General features: G+C 61.5%; 1 protein-coding gene across 1 annotated transcript; it reads right to left on the bottom strand.

Moving 5' to 3' along the window:
• Positions 1 to 523: 523 nt before the first annotated feature.
• On the bottom strand, positions 524 to 10,136 carry RNF44 (ring finger protein 44). The gene is given in 15 exon segments (XM_077186416.1): positions 524 to 3,359; positions 3,539 to 3,638; positions 3,729 to 3,850; positions 3,992 to 4,079; positions 4,245 to 4,369; positions 4,447 to 4,608; positions 4,786 to 4,962; positions 5,135 to 5,302; positions 5,811 to 6,027; positions 6,413 to 6,593; positions 9,192 to 9,243; positions 9,245 to 9,296; positions 9,298 to 9,440; positions 9,442 to 9,573; positions 9,576 to 10,136. Coding segments are annotated over 15 exon segments (2,013 nt in total). The 5' UTR covers positions 9,807 to 10,136; the 3' UTR covers positions 524 to 3,296.
• Positions 10,137 to 18,218: the final 8,082 nt, after the last annotated feature.

Here is an 18,218-nt window from a genome sequence, read left to right as displayed (position 1 = left end):
TCCCTGTCAGAGGGTCAGCCTGGGCTGCCCTAAGGCAGAGGGGTAGGAGCCTGTTGCTGCAGGGACCTGTTCTGGAGCCAAGAATGGTTGGGGCTGGAAGGAATCTCAAAGCAAATCTCACTCCACCCCCTGCCATGGGCAGGAACACAGGGTTAGCCTCTTCCCTGGCCCAGCATGGGAATGCTGGAGAGTTGGGATGGAGCAGAGGTGGAAGGTGTCCCACTGCTGTGGCTGGAGCCACCCAGGGAGCTCTGCTGTCCTGGGATAGCAGCCAGGAGGAATTTCCCATCTCTGTGCAAGCTGTGAGGGGTCGCTAGGTGAGAAGGAGGGGGTGTGTGGTGCTGCTCAAAACCAGATCCTGCTGGGGCAACACAGCCAACCAGTCCCTGCTCCCACCCTCAGGCTCTCCTGGGCTCTCCTCCAAGCCTCTCTCCAGGGCCCTTCCAGCTGCAGCAGCTCCTTCCCATCCCTGGCCCCCACTCTTCCCCTCAAGCCCCCATGGAGACAAGAGCTGGGCCCAGCGTGTTGGTATACATCATACATTTATTAGTGAATATCCCTCTCAAAATCAGCCACAACATTAAAAAAAATAATGATTGCACTACTTGGTCAAGCAGAACTAGCAACTTTCATTTTAAAAAAAGTACAAATCTGTTAAAAATTTCAATCAGTATAATACACATATATATAATACAACATACTAGTTATGTTAAATGCTACAAAACCAATATGATTCCAATGGAATGGAAAAAAACAAACACTTTTAGAGCTTTAAGAACCTTTTTTTCTATATATTAGCCTTTTTTCAAATACATACATGGGAAAAATGAGGTAACTGTAAAATGTGCAAGTAACAGAGCAAAAAAAATTATATATATATATTTATATATATATATATATATATAAAAACTTTCTAACACAGAACACACGTCCTAGCACCTTCCGGGGAGCCGCGGGGAACGCGGGGGTCCCACCGGAGGGCCCGGGGACTGGTATAATAGAACAGTAAACAGTCCACTATCCCACCACAGGAATTCATTGGTAAACAGTGGTATCTACAGCGCAGTCAGCAATCACAAACACCCTAAATAATTGTTTTTTAGTATTTTTTTTGTCATTTTTTCTTTTTGTTATTTTTTTTTAAATGATACTTTTAGCTGCTCATTGGAATAAATTCTGCAGCACACGAGCTGTGAGCTTTCGAGTCGCCGTCAAAGGACCGTAAGGCTTTCCTGGCTCCCTGGGCACCGCGAGGGCGGGAGGGGAGGAGGGGGCGTCTCCGGGGGCGCGAAGCCGGGGACTCCTTTGGTTATCTGTCACTGAGTGAGGGACGGGGAAGGGGCCGGGGTCCTGCCCAAGGGGCACCGAGCCCAGCGGTGCCGGCACCCGTGCCACGGCGGAGCGGGTGGCGCCGGGCCGGGGCCCTCGGCCTCGATGCTCCGGCCGCCGGAGAGGTGGGAAAGGGCGGCGAGGGGGAGCCGGCCCGTAGCCCCCCACCGCTCGCCACCCCCCCGCGCCCGACCGGGCAGCGCGTCCGGGGCCGGCCCACCGGTGGCTGGCACTGCCCTCTGGCCCTCAGCGTGGGGAACACCACCGTGCCCGCCCATGTGCCGGGCGCGGCCCCCTCACCTCGCACCCGGCCGAGCCACCGCCGGGGGCCAGCCCCGCGCCTGCCCCCCGCCCCGCGGGGAGCCGCCCCCTCCCGCCCCGGTCCCTTGCACACGCCGCCGCCGCGGGCGCGGACCCCGCGGGGACGGCCCTGAAAGTCTCACGGTCCTGCTGTGGCGTTGCGGACATGTGCAGTACAGTGCATGGCAGTATCAGCTGAGCACAAAAACCCCTCTCCCCACCCCCCTCACCCCACAGCCGGCTAGACGTAGCCAAGACCACGTTCCAAGCTGGTCAGACATGCATGCATATTTGTGAACATTTACATAGGGCTGGCGTCCGCTCGGAAGCTCCCAGGCGTCAGCGACGCGCCGGGAGGGGAGGGCGGTGCTCTCACCACCACCCCTGCCACCGCCTCCCGTCACCCTCCTCGCTAATTAATCATGCAAAACAACGGCCACGCGGGATTGATGGAGCCGGGCGGCGGCGTGGCGGCTTCTCCCCCAGCGCCTGCAAGGGCAGGGGGGATACGGTGGCAAGGGGACCGCTCACAGCTTCCCCCGCACCAGCCGGGCCGAGGCCAGGGTAGCACTGAAAATACTCCACGAAGTTATGAATAAACCCCCCCCCGCTCTGGGGGCCGCAGCCCAGCCGGCCCCTCGCTGCCCACGGCCGGGGAATCCGCGCCGTCCAGCCAGCAGGACGGGGCACGGGGCTACCTTGATTTACGTCGTCGGGACAGAGATACGAGCAGGAGCCGGGGGCCGGGCAGCACACCGGGGACACCACATGCCCAAAGCCCTAGGGACGGGGTTGGTGTCCCCTCCTCAAGCTTGGCTGCCTTGCGGGATGCCACACGGCCTGGCCCCGGGAGCTGCGCTGGCCAGGCACAGGGGAATGAACAGGGAGAGGGGCCAGGGCTGCGCCAGCACCATCCTCCCACTGGCGAAACACCCCAAGCAGCCATAGCCCTCTGGGGCTCCCCAGGGCAGCCGAGGCAGGAGAGAGGCTGTACCAGGCTGTGCACAGGAGCGGGGACAGAAGCATTCCTGTATTCCTGCCTTTCTGCCCCAGCCATGCCGCGGGGTTGCTGGTGTCCCACCTTGGCCACGCTCCGCCAGCCTCCTTCTCCGGCTGTCCCCGGGGCCGGGCTGCTGCCGGCATCAAACCCGCAGCGCTCCCTCCTCTCTCCTCCCCGCGTCCTCCGAGAGCAACGCTGAGGGGAGGAGCCGCCTGCGTGCCCCTAGGGCAAACGGCCAAGGAACCAAAAACATGACGGAAATGAAAAGGAAACAAGGGGGAAAAAAAACTATCGTAAAAAAAAAAAAAAATAGTGACAAAGGGAAAAACCACTAATTCCCTAGGAGAGTACAAAGACCTGGAAAGTGATGGAGCAACAACAGCGTCTTTGGAGCGCAGAGGGCACGGCCACGCACCTCCCGCCTCCAGCACAACACGATTCGGGGCCCTGGGAGCGCAGCGGGCAGGCGTCCGGCTGAGTCCGTGCCCCGGCGGGGAGGAGGAGGGCTGGCCGGGAGCCCAGACTGCTCAATGCTCACCACATCCGAGGAGAGGCTTTGGGGAGGGGGGGTAAGCGCAGGGTCAGGCCCTAGCAGCGGGCAGCAGCCCCCGCCCCAGCCCGGCGTCCTTGTCCTCTAGCGAATTGTGCGGCACAGCGCCCGCCAGCCTCAGTCCGCCTCCCGCTGCACCTCCGACGCGTCCGCCCGGCAGATCGGGCACGTGCGGTTCGCCTGCGGGCAGCCAGAGATGGGGCAAGTGAGCAAGGCTGGAGCCACATCCCGGGAGTGGTTTATCCTGCACAGTGCTCAGCCCCAGCTCCCAGTGCATGCAGGACACGCAAAAGGCAGCACCCCATACCCAAAACACCCCAAGAAGCCACCCCGCTCCCCAGAGCAGGCACAGGCAGTACCTTTAACCATTTGTCGACACACTTGGCGTGGAACTCGTGGTTGCAGGGCAGGACGCGGAGAAGCTGCCGGGCCTCGAAGTCGCTGAAGCACACGACGCACCTGGGGGAAGCAGCCATCAGTACAGCCCCACTGCCAGCCACGGCCCCCAGTCCCCGCCAGGCCCCCCACGGGCACCCCGAGCTCACTCACAGGGTCTGCTCAGACTGGTGGCTCTCGGGGTTGAAGCGGTAGGACGGGAGGTGCTCGATGTCTGCTTTGGTGAGTCCCCGTGGCTTGGCCTCCCCCAGCCGCTCGGCCAAGTTCAGCAGTGCCTGGAGGGAGGTGCAGAGGCCGGCTCAGCTCATCTCCTGTTCTGGCACAGCACCCCTCCAGACTTCCCCCTCCCAGCAGAGAATCAGCAAACCCCCCTCGTTCTCCCATCTCATCACTGTGAGGAAGCCAAGCAGACTCACCTCATAATTCTCCATCTCCACATCATCCACGTCCAGGTCTAAGCTGATCGTGGGCCCCACGGCTGTTGGCGACACAGGAAGCATAGAACTGGGGGGAAGGACAGGGCAGTCAGCATGGGGCTGCAAACCCCAACATCCACCCTGGCACCCCCCGGCGGGCACAGCCCCCTGTGCCATCACAGTGCCACTGTGGCCCCCATCCACAGTGCCTCCCCTGCCCTACACATCCTAGAATATCCCCGGCAGTACTCACAGGAAATAGGGCAGGAAGCTCGGATAGTACGGAGGCGGCGGCGGAGGGGGTGGCGGTGGGGGCAGCGCCTGTTGCAGCCGGTACCGCTGGGTGTTCAGCCGCCGGGGCATCATGTGGGGGTATGGCTGCAGGGAGAGATGGGGCACTCAGAGTCATGCCAGCCCCACAGTGTTCCCATCCCCTCCCCAGGATGGGGACTCACCACGCCAAATGGCAGTTCTTGGTGCAGCGGGTCGTGGGGGAGGTAATGCAGCGGCATGGAGGGCGACAGTGTGGGAGCGTGGTGAGACGGAGGGTACGTGAAGCCTGCAATGGGGTGCTGCTCCCCTCGCAGGTCCACGTCATTGTCTATCCTCTGCAGAGGCTGTGGGGAAAGAGTTAGGCTGGGAGGAGCATCCCAAATTACACCTCCCTGATGCTATGAAGGCAGAGGCGCCCCTGCCCACCACCCCCAGCTTAGACCCACAGGGGTTGCAGAAGGACAAGACCCCAGGGTGGTGGGTGCATCATGTCCCCAGCCTGTCCCTCCACCCCAACTCACCATACGTGGATGCTGGGCTTGGAGAGGTACGAACTGCCCCAGGGGGGCCATGTGGGGCGGCTGGTGGGGGGGCACTGGCGGTGGGGGTGGGTGCAGGATGTAATGGTCGCTGGAGATGATGGGGGGGAATGTCTGGTAGGAGACGGGAAGTTGTTGCATGGCACATGCCTGAATCAGCTGTGGGGAGAGACAGAGAGAAAAACAAGGGTCAGACACCCCTGCCCCCTCCCCAGGGCCTCCAGAGGACCCTGTGCTCCCAGAAACTTGCACTACAGTGGGCTTGGGTACCCCCAGGACTCTGGGCACTCACGGCCCAGGCTGTCCCCAGGCGTCCCCTGCTGTGACTCACCGGGGGTGGGAGGCAGCAGAGCGGGTAGTGCTGTCCGCTGAACATCACTGAGCATGCTGGGAGCTGCTGGGTGCTGCACCCAGGGATGTGCTGGCCAGCGTGGATGGGGAAGCCTTGCGTCGTTACGGTGGTAACCGTGTAGGAGAGAGGGACAGGTCCCTGGTGCACCTAAGGACAAGGTGCCGAGGGCACAGTCAGGGTACAGCCCTGTCTGAGCTGTCCCTGTCCTGACAGGGTCATAGCAGGACGCTGGGCACTCAGCTCTGGGACAAAACACCTGGCATGCCCATCCTGCTGGTGTGGCCAGAGGAACGGGCTGAGTGAGGGCTCAACTTGAGGGAGTTTTGAGCCCTTCTTTCCTTCACACAGACAGGCTGACACAGCCTCCAACACATCACCATTACCATGGATTATGATGACAGCTGTCACATGAACAACCGTACAAGGGGACTGTGCCCAGCCCCTGGGAGCAGGGACCACCCTGGACATACTCAGAAGGCAGAGGGCCCCCAAGATTTAAATCTCGGAGAATCAGAGCACCAGCAGGCTCAGGGCTGGGTGATCCCAGCAGCAAGTGGGCAGAAGGGACCCAAGGACATGTCACCACTCCAAACAACAGCCCAAGGAACACCACAGGATCACGCTCAGGAGTGGGGCTGGGGGCTGCAGCACCTACCTGGTCATGCAGATCCACCATGAATGGGTTCTGGTGGGGTGGGTGAGCGGCTGGGTGAAGCATTCGTGGCGGCGTGCTGGGAAGAGCGTAGGCGCGGGGCTCATCTACAGGGATGTGCGGCTGCTGGGGGAAGGCAGGGTGCACCTGGGGCTCATCCTGGCCCAGCAGGGTTGCCAGAGGTCGATCGCGTCGTCCCCACTGACGCCTGGCAGAGGGGCTGTGGGGCCACCGCAGGAGAGAAACAGAGCAGGAGTGACCCCCCAGGCCAGAGGGGCACCACAGCCCCAGGCAGGATGGCTACAGGACGATCAGCCCAGTGCCCAGGGTGAGATACTCAGGGCATTGTGCCAGGCCACGTCAGGCTGGACAGCTCCAGAACCAGCTTCTCTGCTCACCCTGCAAGTGCCCTCTCCGTGTCCGCAGCATAAAAAGGACCCCTGCTCCCCAGGGACCCCTCATTTGGGCCAGGTGGATCTGCTTCCCTGTCAATGTCCCCCCAAGCCCCACTGGGAGCCGGTGCCTTGCCCCAGCAGGACCAGAGAACCGGCCCCACAGCCCCATGTGCACTGGGGCTGGGCTCCACACCGCCCTGCAGCCCGTACCTTCGCCGGAGGTGGTCGGGGCTGCTGCAGGGTCCCCCCGAGAAATGGCGCTGGGCAAAAGGGGCAGAGGGCGGCCGCCTATTCACTGCCAGTTCCCATGGTCGCATTGGTGACGTCGGGAGGCGGGTGGGCACACGGGACCTCAGGCTCCAGGCAGGGCAAGACACCAGCACCTTGAACTCTGCAAGAGGGACAGCGGGTCATGGCACTGTCCCGCCACCGCTCAGGCTGCTGCTCCATCCTCACAAGGATGGTGGTGCTGACAGCTGCAGCTCTTGCTGCTCCTCCACCCACCCCATCTCCCGGGGCTGCATATGGCCCTGAGAGGGGCTAGGAAGAGCCTGTTCCCAACTCCCTTGTTACTGTTCCTCCCCTTCATGGCCAGAGTCACCTCCCATGCACAACACAAAAAGAGAGAGAGAGAGAGAGAGAGCCTTATTTTTGCACTTATTTTTGGCACAGAGGAAAGAAAATGATGAAGAGCCCTGTGGCTGTGGCAGCATCCCAGCCTGCTCACCGGCCAACAGGGAACCTAAGCATGGCATGGGGAGTTTCCAGCAGGTCCCTGATGCTGCTCTGGGGGCTGCTCTTTGTTGCTGAGCTCCTGCACATCCTGCTCTGGAGTGACACTGCTACCCCAGTGACAGGCTCAGGGGCTGGTGGTGGCAGCAGGGCTCATGGCCCTTCTCTGTCACCTCCCTGCTGCAAACAGGGTGCAGCCACACATCCCCATGGAGCAGGGGACAAGCATGGGGAGTGCTGAAGCCATGGAGGCAGCTCTGCTCCCCCAGATGCTCCCCAAGGCAGTGGGACAGTGGGAACACTGTCCTGGCCCTGCCCCATCTCCCCTCCTGCACCCAGCCTGACTGGTGTTCCTGCACCAGAGCCCCTCCCCAGGGCACAGCTCGACCCCTCAGCCCCAATCAACCCTGGCACAGCACAGAGGAGACATCTGCATTTGGGGCTGGGCTTCAGCAGGCTCTGCTTTCCCAGGTCCCAAAACGGCCTTCCTTGCCTTCATGGCTATCCAAGATCCTCCCTGAGTACCCTTCCATTGCCCAGCGTCCTTCAGCTTCCACAGCCTCAGGCCAGCACACGGCAGCAGCCGTGGCCTTGGCACCGCAGCCCACACGCCCCTAAATCCAGCTCGCTGCAGGCTGGTGAGGTCCCCCCCAAAGCTTCTTCAGCTCCACCTCCTCCTCAGTGCCCATGGCAAAGACACACCCGGGACAGGAAACACACTCCGGGGACCTGGAGCCCGGGGAATGCTGCCCAGCGGGGGAATCTCAGCCCAGCAGAGAGAAACTGCAATGCCACTTTTGGGTGATGGGTATCAACAACCACGGGGACAAGTCCTGTGCCACACACAAGTCTCTTCTTAACCTCACCTTCATCTCCACACTACTGTGGAAGCTGAAAGCAAATTTCTCTCTTTGTTTTGGTAGAAAAAATGAGGAAAAGCAAAAGCCACAGGCTGAGCCCTCCAGAACCTGCCTGTGACTGTCACCAGGGAAGGAGGTGTGCCTGACCAGGAGGTTCCTTCCACAGGGAGTTTATTCTGCCCACCTGGAAGCTCTGCCCGGCTGCAATATGCCCTTGAGTGGGCTGGGAGCCAGAATGCAGCAACAATCCAGGTTCAGCCCCACTCTGAAGAAGCCTCCCTGAGGTGTTGCTGCTTCCAGTTCCACATCCTCACTACTCTCGGAGCACACGTGGTGCCAGGGCCCTGTGTGATCCCGCGGGCACCTTCCGGACCAGGCACCACAGCCACGGGCTTGGAGATGGGCAGCACATCCACAGAGGAACACTGAAGCCATACAGGGGGTCGCCTGTTCCTGGGACCTCCAGAGCGGAGGGCTGCCTGCGCTCCTGGAACCCCAGGACGGCATCCCGAGGCAGGACGGCACCCCCGACTTGCGGGACAGCGCTGGCCCGGCCCTCGTCCTGCCACAAGCAGCACCCGTAAGGTGCCCACCCTCCTGTCCCGGGCGGGCACACCCGGCTCCCTCCGCACCCGCGGCTGGAAGCCAGCGGCCACGCCGAGCAGGGTGACCGTGACCCCGCGGAGGCCACCGCGGCTCCGAACGAAGGGGATCGCGGTCTCACAGCCCCTCGGAGGGGCGGGGGGAGGCGGCTCCCGAGCCCCGCCGAGAACAAAGTTAGCAGCGCGCCAGCGCTCACGCCCGGTGCCATCTGCTCGGGCAGAGCCGGGCTCCGGGGCTGCCGGGGAGCCGCCCGCCCTGGGGGTCCTGCCACCCCGCTGCCACCCACCGCCGGCTCCGTCCCGGCACCCCCGGAGCCCCTGCCCCGCCGTTCCCAGGCGGGCGCCGCCAGCTCCCCCGGGAGCGGGGTCACCGCTGGCCCCGCCGCACCGGCAGCCGCTTCGGAAGGCTGACCCCGACTCCCAACCCGACCCCCAGACCCGACCCGAACCCGACCCTCGGTGTCCGGGACGGCGGCGCACGGCGGGGCGAGCAGCACATCCCGGAGCGCACCGACGGAGCGCCCCACCGTGCAGCACCCCGGGGAGGCACCGCGGCCACCGGCAGCCGGGAGCGCACCCCAGCCCGCGCCCCCCGCCGCGGAGCCCCGCCGGTGCCGGTGCGGATCTGTGGCTTTAAGAGCGGCCGCTCCGGGGCCATGTGCTCGGCGCCAAACAAAAGCAATAACAAAGGCGGCCGCCGGACCCCGCCGCCGCCGCCCGGGGCAGGTGCCGTCGGGGGTCCGGGGGGCGGCCCCCGCCCCCGCCCCGCTCCCGCCCCCCCCGGCCCGCACGTACCTGCACCGATGGCCTGGGCCGCCGCTCCGGTGCCGCTGCGGCGCCCCCGCCCCCTCCCTCCCGCCGCTCTTTGTTCGCCGACGCCGGGCCCGGGCCTGCCCCCCCCGCCGGCCCGCCGCCGGCCCTCCCCTCCCTCCCTCCCGCCCGCCTCCCGCCGGGCCGGCCCCCTCCCCGCCGCCGCTGTTTCCGGTGCCTCTTTGTTTTCCGCGGCGCGGGGCGGCCGCGGCGGGCCGGGGTGCGCGGGGGGTGCCTGTCCCTTTAAGAAGCAGCGGGACGCACCGGACCGAGTCACAGCGCTCGGGGGCACCGGGGGCGCGCGCGGCTGGCGCGGGGGGGGAGGAGGGGGGCGGCCGGGGGCACCGGGGGGGGGGGGGGCGGCGCGGCGCGCGCGCGTCCCACGTGACCAGGCGTGTCACGGTCCGCAGCCATCTTGGAGCGCGGGGCCGCCACGCGGGGCAGCGACCCCCGGCCGAAACCACCGGGCTGGGCCCAGAACCGAGGGCACCGGGCACACACCGCCCTTCCCAAGTGGCCTGGTGGCGCTACCGGCCACCTCGCCCCGCTGCGACAGGCCCTAAGGCTGGTGGCACCGTACCTGCGGCTGTGCCCCTGCATCACTCCCGGGCCCCTGCTCACCGGGCTCGCAGCTCCGTGGGCCCGGTGAGCCGCGGGGACGGCAGTCCCATGTGCCCGGAAGTCGCCCGTGCTTCTGTGATGGTGGGCAGAAAGCACCGGGGTGGGGAAGCACGGCCTCGGCTCCCCAGCACCTTCCGCGCTCGGACGGGACCAAGGAGGAGCTACTCCGGTCCCGCTTAGGACATCGAACCCTTTGCCCGCACCGACCGCTCTCCCAGGGCATCTGTGGCCAGTTCAAACTTTTACGCACCAGGAAAGCCCCTTTTGCTTCAGAAAAGCTTCCTATTCTCTCACATTAATTAAGCAAGAAGCAGGAACTACTCGGACCATCTGCACACCTCCAGCTCACCTGAGCGAGTCACCCGGCTGGTGGCTAACGCTGAGAGCTGCACACCGAAAGGCCGAGCCCGCGGCTCCCCGGGAGCTGCACACCGAGAGGCCGAGCCCGCGGCTCCCCGGGAGCTGCACACCGAGAGGCCGAGCCCACGGCTCCCCGGGAGCTGCACACCGAGAGGCCGAGCCGGCGGCTTCCCCGTGTGCCCCAGCAGCACCGCTCAGGCACCAGTCAAATCCCCGTGCTCAGGACAGCACATCGCAGCAGCTTCACTGAGCGCCAGATGCTGCATCCGAGCCAGATTTCCCCCGGTTACAACGCACACTTAGAAATTCCCAGGTAGGCGAGCGAGCCAGCCGGCAGCCCTGATGTAATGCCTATAAACCAGCCCTCCCCTGACAGCTGGGCTTTAAAGTGCTAACAACCAAAAGGGAGCTAATTAATTTGTAGCATCACCCCTTTCAAAGAAAACCTCAGATTGACGATTTAACAATTCAGTAGCTCGTTGTTGCAACGAGCAGTCGGATTCAGCTTTGCTCGATTCCAGCCCTGTGCCCAGGTCCCTTCAGGCCCCTCTCAAGGCTCTCACCTCTTCACCCCAAATCCAGGTGTGCAGGAGGAACTACACCAGGCTCAAGGATCCTCCAGGACACAGAGCACTCTGGGGAAAGATCCCTCTACCATGACTGTCAGTAGCACCACGGCCAACTGATAGGGGATACACAGGACAGGAAGGCAGCACAGCAGGGCAGACCTATGATGGTGTCAGAGCCACGCACTCAGGCAAGAACTCCAGCAGGAAGAGCCAAAGGATTGAATCAGCCCAAACCTGAACAACCACCCTCCAGGTCTGTTCCACTACAGCCTCTTTGCTTCTGGAGCTGGGGAACTACAGGGAAGAGAAGAAAAACAGCACTCTGTCCTTTGACCTTGCCATTGTTTGTGGGCAGAGGCAGCACTGCACCTTCACAAGACTGCCAGGACCTGGTCTGATCCTGGGCAGAGCAGTGGCAGCAGGCAGAGGCCTCAGATGATGGATATCTGTGCAGACACTCCCTCCAGACCTGCTCCAGCATCACCAGCTTCCCTGTGGGCAGCAGCTATCGATGTCCTCAGGAGGCATCAGGAGAAGCCATCGATGGGACACAGCTCACACGCTGCTCAGGCTCCCTGCCCAGCCAGCCTGGATCATTCCCCCAGCACAGCCACACTGCACACGGCTGTGCCCAGTGAGGATGGGGCACCACACATCCAGCCACAGGATCAGAGCGTGTGGAAACAGCTCAGCCCACACTGTCTCAGACACACAGCCATACACACAACATCACACTGTCCCAAGTACAGAGCTCTGCCTGAAAAGCCATGTGAGGGGCCCAAAGGATGCTACAGCAAGGCTGGTAAGGTTGGTCAATGCTTCTGGGCCTGGGCAAGGGATCCCAGTCCAGCCACAGAGACCTGTGACACCTCTGGTGAGTGGGACAGCCCGTAAGCTTTAGATAGCTCTCTATGTGCCGGGGCTGCTCAGGCTGAACCTGGATGCTCTACAGCTGACAGGTGGCCCATCCTTTCCTTCAGGGTAGCCAGGGGCCAGCAGGACAAAGTCTCCCTGAGCCCAGGCTCTTTAAGAGACCATCTGCTGCCACAGACATGCCACCTCCCTCGCCCCATATATAGGTCAGGTCTGACACAGGATTAGCCAGGGTGATCCAGTGGTGAGAGCACATCTCCCACTGGAGGCTTGGTCTGCCCTGTGCTCTCCCCAACACTCAGCATGCCAATGCTTCATCTCCACACTCTCCTGGGCCTCTCACACAAGTCCAGTGAGAGAAAGAGGCCCCAGATCCTACTCTTTTCTCCCCAGGGCCTAGAAAAAAAGCGTGAAGAAACTGGCACCAAGAACACGGAAGCTCTCAGACTGTAGGGAGGGAGGAGCAGTGGGAGTGTCCCTACCCTACCCAAGGCCCAACACAAGCACCAGGGGACATGGGACACCCCAACATGAGCAGGTGAAGCGCTTCTCCACTGTGGAGATGGGGGAGCAAGGAGCTCCCTCCCTGCTCCACACACCGGGTGGAGCTCAGTTCACTGGCAGTGGAGGCAGGACGCCTCTGCCATGATCACACGCCACCCACTCCCACCCCCGGGCTGACAGCACTCCCATCAAACGCCTCCAGCCACACACACGTGGAGGATGCTGACATGAGGAGAGAGTAGCTGCACAGGCAGCGGAACTGATAACGCCCAGTTTCCTGTCGATCTCTCCCACGTGGATTCTCTGATGTCTAATAGCATGGCTGAGCTGCACTGCAGAGGGAGAACTAGCAGCACCTTCCTCCCCTGAGCCAGAGCCTGTAGCAAGCCAAGACCTCAGAGGCAGCATCCACACCTGACACCTACCCCAACTGACACCATCCAGCAAGTTCAAAGCAGAGCGAACACAGATAAACAGTAAGCTTGCAACAAGCCTTCATTTCCTTAGAACAGGGTAAATAATCTGCAGACATCTCCACCTTCCTTCGTTTGCCCTAGAAACACCAGCACAACCTGAATGGCATGACCAGAAGGCTGCAGGTGCAGCAACTGAGTCCAGCTTGGCCACCTCTGTAGCTCAGCAGCATCAAGGAATGGGTTGTGTCCTCCTCTCCTGGGTGGCCTCTTCTCCCCTGAGCAGAAGCATGCTGAACTACACACACCTCTGTCTGTCCAGGCATCTTGCAGCAGCCACTTCCACAGTTCAGTTGCACATGGGTGGGAGGAAAAGAGCAAATGCCACCATGTCCATCTCCAACCTGCTGCCTGGGTAGACTCTCTGGTCCTTCCTTTCCTTCCTACCACAAGACACTCCTCTTCAGGACTCCATACTCCTCTGCCCTTCACTTTTAGTTCTCATTTCAGACAGCCCTTTCCTAAACCAGACCCAATCTCTCCTGGGACAGACACAGCACAGGGAGGAGGGATCACCCCTCTTTTCCTTCCCCACACAGCATCCCTGGAGTCCCCAGCTCATCTGTCACCTCTCCACAAGTATCTGAGTCCAGCCTGCTGTCTACATGCTGTGGACAGTGTTAATGGCATCTGCCAAGTGAGTGGCTGAGGGTAGGAGGGGCCAGGCTCCCACTGCTCTCGGTCAGAGCAGCTCCTGCAAAGGGATACAGGCAGAGCCAGGAGCTGGTGGATGGCGAAGAGCAGTTACCACTCAGCAAAACGAAGTGTCTCTTGAAAGCTCTAGTGACAGTCAGGAAGTTGGGTTGGGTGGTTTGTTCTGCATTTTAAGAAGCCTGCAGGGACACGGACAACCTGCAACAATCATTTTCAGAAAGGAGCTCAGAGAAACTCAGGATTTTCAGCAACCATTTACCCTCCTTTGTCCTTGATTAAAAATTTGCCAAGAGGCTGCTTATAAGATGCACCAAAACAGGGAGTGACCACTACCCTAAGTGCAGAGGAGGTTTGCTGCAATATGTCCCCGTACATCACTCAGAGAACCCCACACCAGTGCCTGAGGTTGGTTTTAAGAGCAAAAACATTACTTTCAAGCTGACAGCCCCCGCGCACAAAGCGCAACGGCGGTGACAAGAGAGCAGCCTGGGGCACAGGAGCTGCCTGACCTCTGCTACAGCTCTCAACGGCAGATTTTTATTGTTCACCACTTTCCCAAAGCACAGGCATGGAGAGAAAACCAAATAAGACACTTGTCTCAAAATGCAAATACAGCTAGGGAGCCCCACCAGCCCAGCAGAGGAAAGACAACCTGCCGGAGGGGACCGCAGGGGACCGCGCCTCAGCATTCCCCCTCAGGCTTGGGGGAAGGAGGACAAGAACGTGGGCCCTCCCTTCCCAGGGGCAACAGCGAGAGATGCCAGAGGCCTGGATCACCAAGACACAGGCTCACCCGAGAGAAAGCAGCTCCTAACACAGTACTGCAGGCCAGTCCTCTGCTCTGCATGGCTGAGCTAAAATCCTACTTTCCAGGGTAACCAAGGAAAACCCAGAACTACAGCTCTGCAGCCAGTGAGAGCAGGTCTCCAGGGACCAGCCTGCAGCTAGAAAATAATATTCCCAAGGCCTGCAACAAGCACTGTTTGTTGGGGACACTGCTCAACATCACTCTCTGCCATGCACAGAGCAAAGTGTGGAGTCCTCCCAAACCACCCCACTCCAGAAAACCCAGACATGCCACACTGGACATGGGACCCATGGTCTGCTTGTGCCCTCCAGGAAACAGCTCCTGCCCAAAATGCTGAGGACTTGCAGGTGTAAGGGTGGAGGAAAGGATAAGCACCATGGTGCAGCTCTGCTACCCAGAGAGTCAGCAGGCTGGCTTCTCCCAACACCCTTGTGAGCTGACAGCACAGATCCACACTGCTCCCCTCTGGAACTGACCTGTCTCAGGGAGCCACGCAACATCCTCATGTAGCTCCATGACCACAGGGCTCAGGGCTTGGCTCTCCCAAGTTCCTGCATCAATGTCAGAGGGCTCTGGGAGAGCTCCCCAGCACCAGCAGCTTCCTTGGATGTTTTAGCAGCCTCTGGACAATCAGACTGGCACCCTACATGCTGTGCCTGCAAGGTGGGTACACAAACCCCTCGGCCAACCAATTACCCACACACAGCAGGTGACAAACCACGCTTCTCCAGACTGGTCCAAGCAGGGAGCCACAAGATCGTGGGAAAATGTTGTGCCCCAGCTTCTCAATAAAGAGGTGAAAACCCCAAAAGCATCCAGAAGCCAGGCTTTTCTGCCGAAAACCAGCGCCGTGCGCCTGCCACCAGCACCGAGCCTGCCCCGAGGCCAGCCTCACGTGACAGTGGAGTGGATGCACACAGGAGGAGTGGCTGTAGTGACAGCGTTACAGCTTGTGTCCAACACACAGCTGAGCCCAGCAAATCCCAGCGCTCTGCAGCTCTCCTTTACAAACTCCACACACTGCGCAGGTACCCGAGCGTCAGTGAGAGCTCAGTGCCCACAGCCCCAGGAAAATGACACCTAGAGGGAGAGAGCCCAGTGAATACAGGGCTCCCAAACTCTCTGCTGTCCATTAGCACAAGGACCGGCCCACACCAAGCCCCAGGAACCAAGGACAGCTGTTCTTACACCAGCCCCAATTGCCCAGCCCCTCTGCTATTTCAGCACACGTACTCCCAGCAGGAAGCAGGGACACCCAGCAGGGTAAGCAGAACTTCACCCTGTCTAACTCTGCTCCAAGTGACTTTACATCTTTCCTTACTCTACCCTGGGTGGCAGGACTTGGGCAGTTCTGCAGACAACCTGGGAGAAAAATGATGCAAGATGAAGCCCAGCCCTTACCTGCCAGCTGTTATTTCATTCCTCTAACAGGTCCATAAACCAAGGATAATTAAATCTCTCCTAAACTCTCTTCCATTTAAAATAAAAATCTATAGTCCCTATTTCATTAGCTGGCTCTAGGTTTTACAGCTTGATCAATTCCCCTCACAGGGCCCTGGTCCTGGGCAGGCAAATGCAAACATGCAGCTTCCATGGTGTGGGTCAATGGGATTCACAAAGTCTCCCACCCCATTCCTTGTTCCTCACTCACCAAAGGGAGCCACATAGCCCAGCAGGCAGGGACAGTGTGTTTCACTGCTCAGGGGAACACCACTGCCATGTGTGGCTTCAGAGGTCGGAGTGAGCACCTGGCAAGAACAGAGGCAGCAGCGACTCTTCCTCTCCACTGAAGGGCCCCAAGAACGCAGCCGTGACCCTAAAGGCAAAGCAGCCCAGCATGCCAGCGGGGTGACATCTCCCTGTTTGCTGCACAGTGAAGAGGGATGAGGCTTAGCTCTCACAGCTGACAGCTGGAGCCAGAGCCCACCACAAGCACCAGCTGGGAACCAAGAGCAGCCGCCACCTCTGTGACCTCCCTGCACACAAAGCGGAAGAGACTCGTCACTGAGACCCAGGCACACGGGCTCAGTGCTTCCTGCCCTTCCCAGCCCTCTGCTGCTGCCCTGCCACAACACCTTCCCCCTGCCAGCCTGCCAGGCCAGTAGGCTCCAGACGGCTCTTGCCACCCCTGCAAGCCTCTCCCTCCACTGCAGGAGCTTCCAAAGCCTGGCAGCAGATGGAGGGACCACAGCAGCATCCAGCGCTGCACCAAGAGCACCCAGGCAGAGCCCACAGAGTGGACATCAAAGTGCTGGGCAGCCCTTGGCCAGCACCCAGGTGCCCCTCAGCACCTATCACATCATTTCCCTCTGTTCCAGGTGCATATCCCTCCCTCCCACCTCTGCACAGCCAGAAAGCAGCAAGTTGCCACAGTCTGAGTCCTGTCAGTGCCAGGACACACCATGGTGGCAGCCACAGAAGGAAGGTCCGGCAGCCCCAGCTCCAGTGAGCTCTGCCCTGGCCACACAATGCCAGTGATGGACAGACCACACCACCAGGGCCCGAATCCTGATCTGTAAACAAACCAGCTGGTACTCGCCAGGGGATATCAGAACAGATTTCTGTCCACCACTTGGAGAATGCCTAGTTCCAAGCAAGGCTAGGGGAACAAAGCTTTGCCATCCCACCAGGACTCCTTGCATGGCTGCATGCAGGGAGGTGGCACTGGAGCCTCCCAAACACACACAGGTGCCTCCTGCCTCACCTCCCATGCCAACACCTGCCCTGTCTCCACTGGCACAATGTCCCAATGTGGGGGGGAATGGAGGGGCCACATTTCACCTGCTAAACCTAACCCACTGCTCGAGGGGTGTGACACCACCCGGCCAGCCCCAGAGCAGACACCCAAAGGTGACAAACAAAGGCGCCCAGCAGGCACTCCGCATTAGCAGTATTTTTAGACACCACTATGGAGCCGGCCTTATTATTTTCATTGCAACGTGCATAATTACCCACCATGCACCGCAGTGACATCAGACGCAGCCGGCTCTCCTCCGACAGCTGCTCCTCCTCCTCCCGGGGCTCCTGCTGGCCCCGGGGACACACCTGCCCCGCCGGGCCCTGCCCTGCGCATCTCCCCGGGGCACAGGACCCCACCTCGAGGGGGGCCTTGAGGTCCTGGGCCATCACAGCCGACCTGGGCACAGGTGATAGAGGGACAGAGCAGGGCACTGGCACAGGACAGCCAGAGGCAAGCACAGGGACGATGTCTGGAGCTGCAGGCACACACAGCCAGTTGTGCTGGAGCACGGGGCCGGTGCAGAGCTGGTGGACAAGGTACCAGCACAAAACAGAGCCACGCTCCTGGAAAGAGGGGTTGTCCTCAGACAGAGAAATAGAACCTGCCTAGCCGCAGAGCTCAACTCCTGCCCGGGAGAGCAAACCCTGGAGCGCATCCCAGCTGCCCACAACGCAGTCCCACACATCCTCCGTGGGACAGGGCTGCCACGGGTCCACACACAGCCCACGGTGCCAGCACAGATCCTGCCGGTCCGGCAGCACGGCTTGTGCCACTGCCACCACCCCGGGTGCCACTGCCCCCACCCCGTCACCTCGGAGTCATTTGTTTCCTACCTCCTCCCCAGGGACAACTTTCCGAAGAGTTTCACCACTTCCCCTCCCGTCCCCTGTCCCACACCAGAGCTTGCCCCGAGCTGGCACAGTTTACCGGGTCCGGGGGAACGGCGGACGGGACACCGCGAGGTGCCAAGCGGGACGAGGACACAGCCAGTCAGAAGCCCCTAACTGAAGCCAGACAACCACCTCAGCAGAAGCCCCTGACTCCCGCCCGCCCGGGGTCGCGGGAGACCCCGGGAAGGGGCTCCGGCCGGGCCAGGCTCGCACAGCCCCCACGGGCAGCCGCGCTCCGGTTCCCTCCCCGCTGCCCCCCCTGTCCCCGCGGGGCTCCCCCAGCAGCGGGGGCTCCTCCCACCGCCCTGCGGCTGCACCGGGCCTGGGCTGCGCTTCACGGCCGCTTCCCCGAACCCCAATGCCCCGGCAGCCGCCACCCCCGCCCGCGCCGGCCATCCGCCCCCTCCGCGCACCGGGCCCGGCCCGGCCGCCCCCGCCGCACCGGGCCGCGCTCGTTCCTCCGCCCGCCGCACCGGGGCCCGCAGCCCCGCATCCGCCCCATCGCTCCGGGCCCTGCCCG

The sequence above is a fragment of the Agelaius phoeniceus genome, chromosome 15, assembly GCF_051311805.1.
Source record: "Agelaius phoeniceus isolate bAgePho1 chromosome 15, bAgePho1.hap1, whole genome shotgun sequence".
Taxonomy (NCBI): Eukaryota; Metazoa; Chordata; class Aves; order Passeriformes; family Icteridae; genus Agelaius; species Agelaius phoeniceus.
This window is presented reverse-complemented; position numbering and strand designations above follow the sequence as displayed.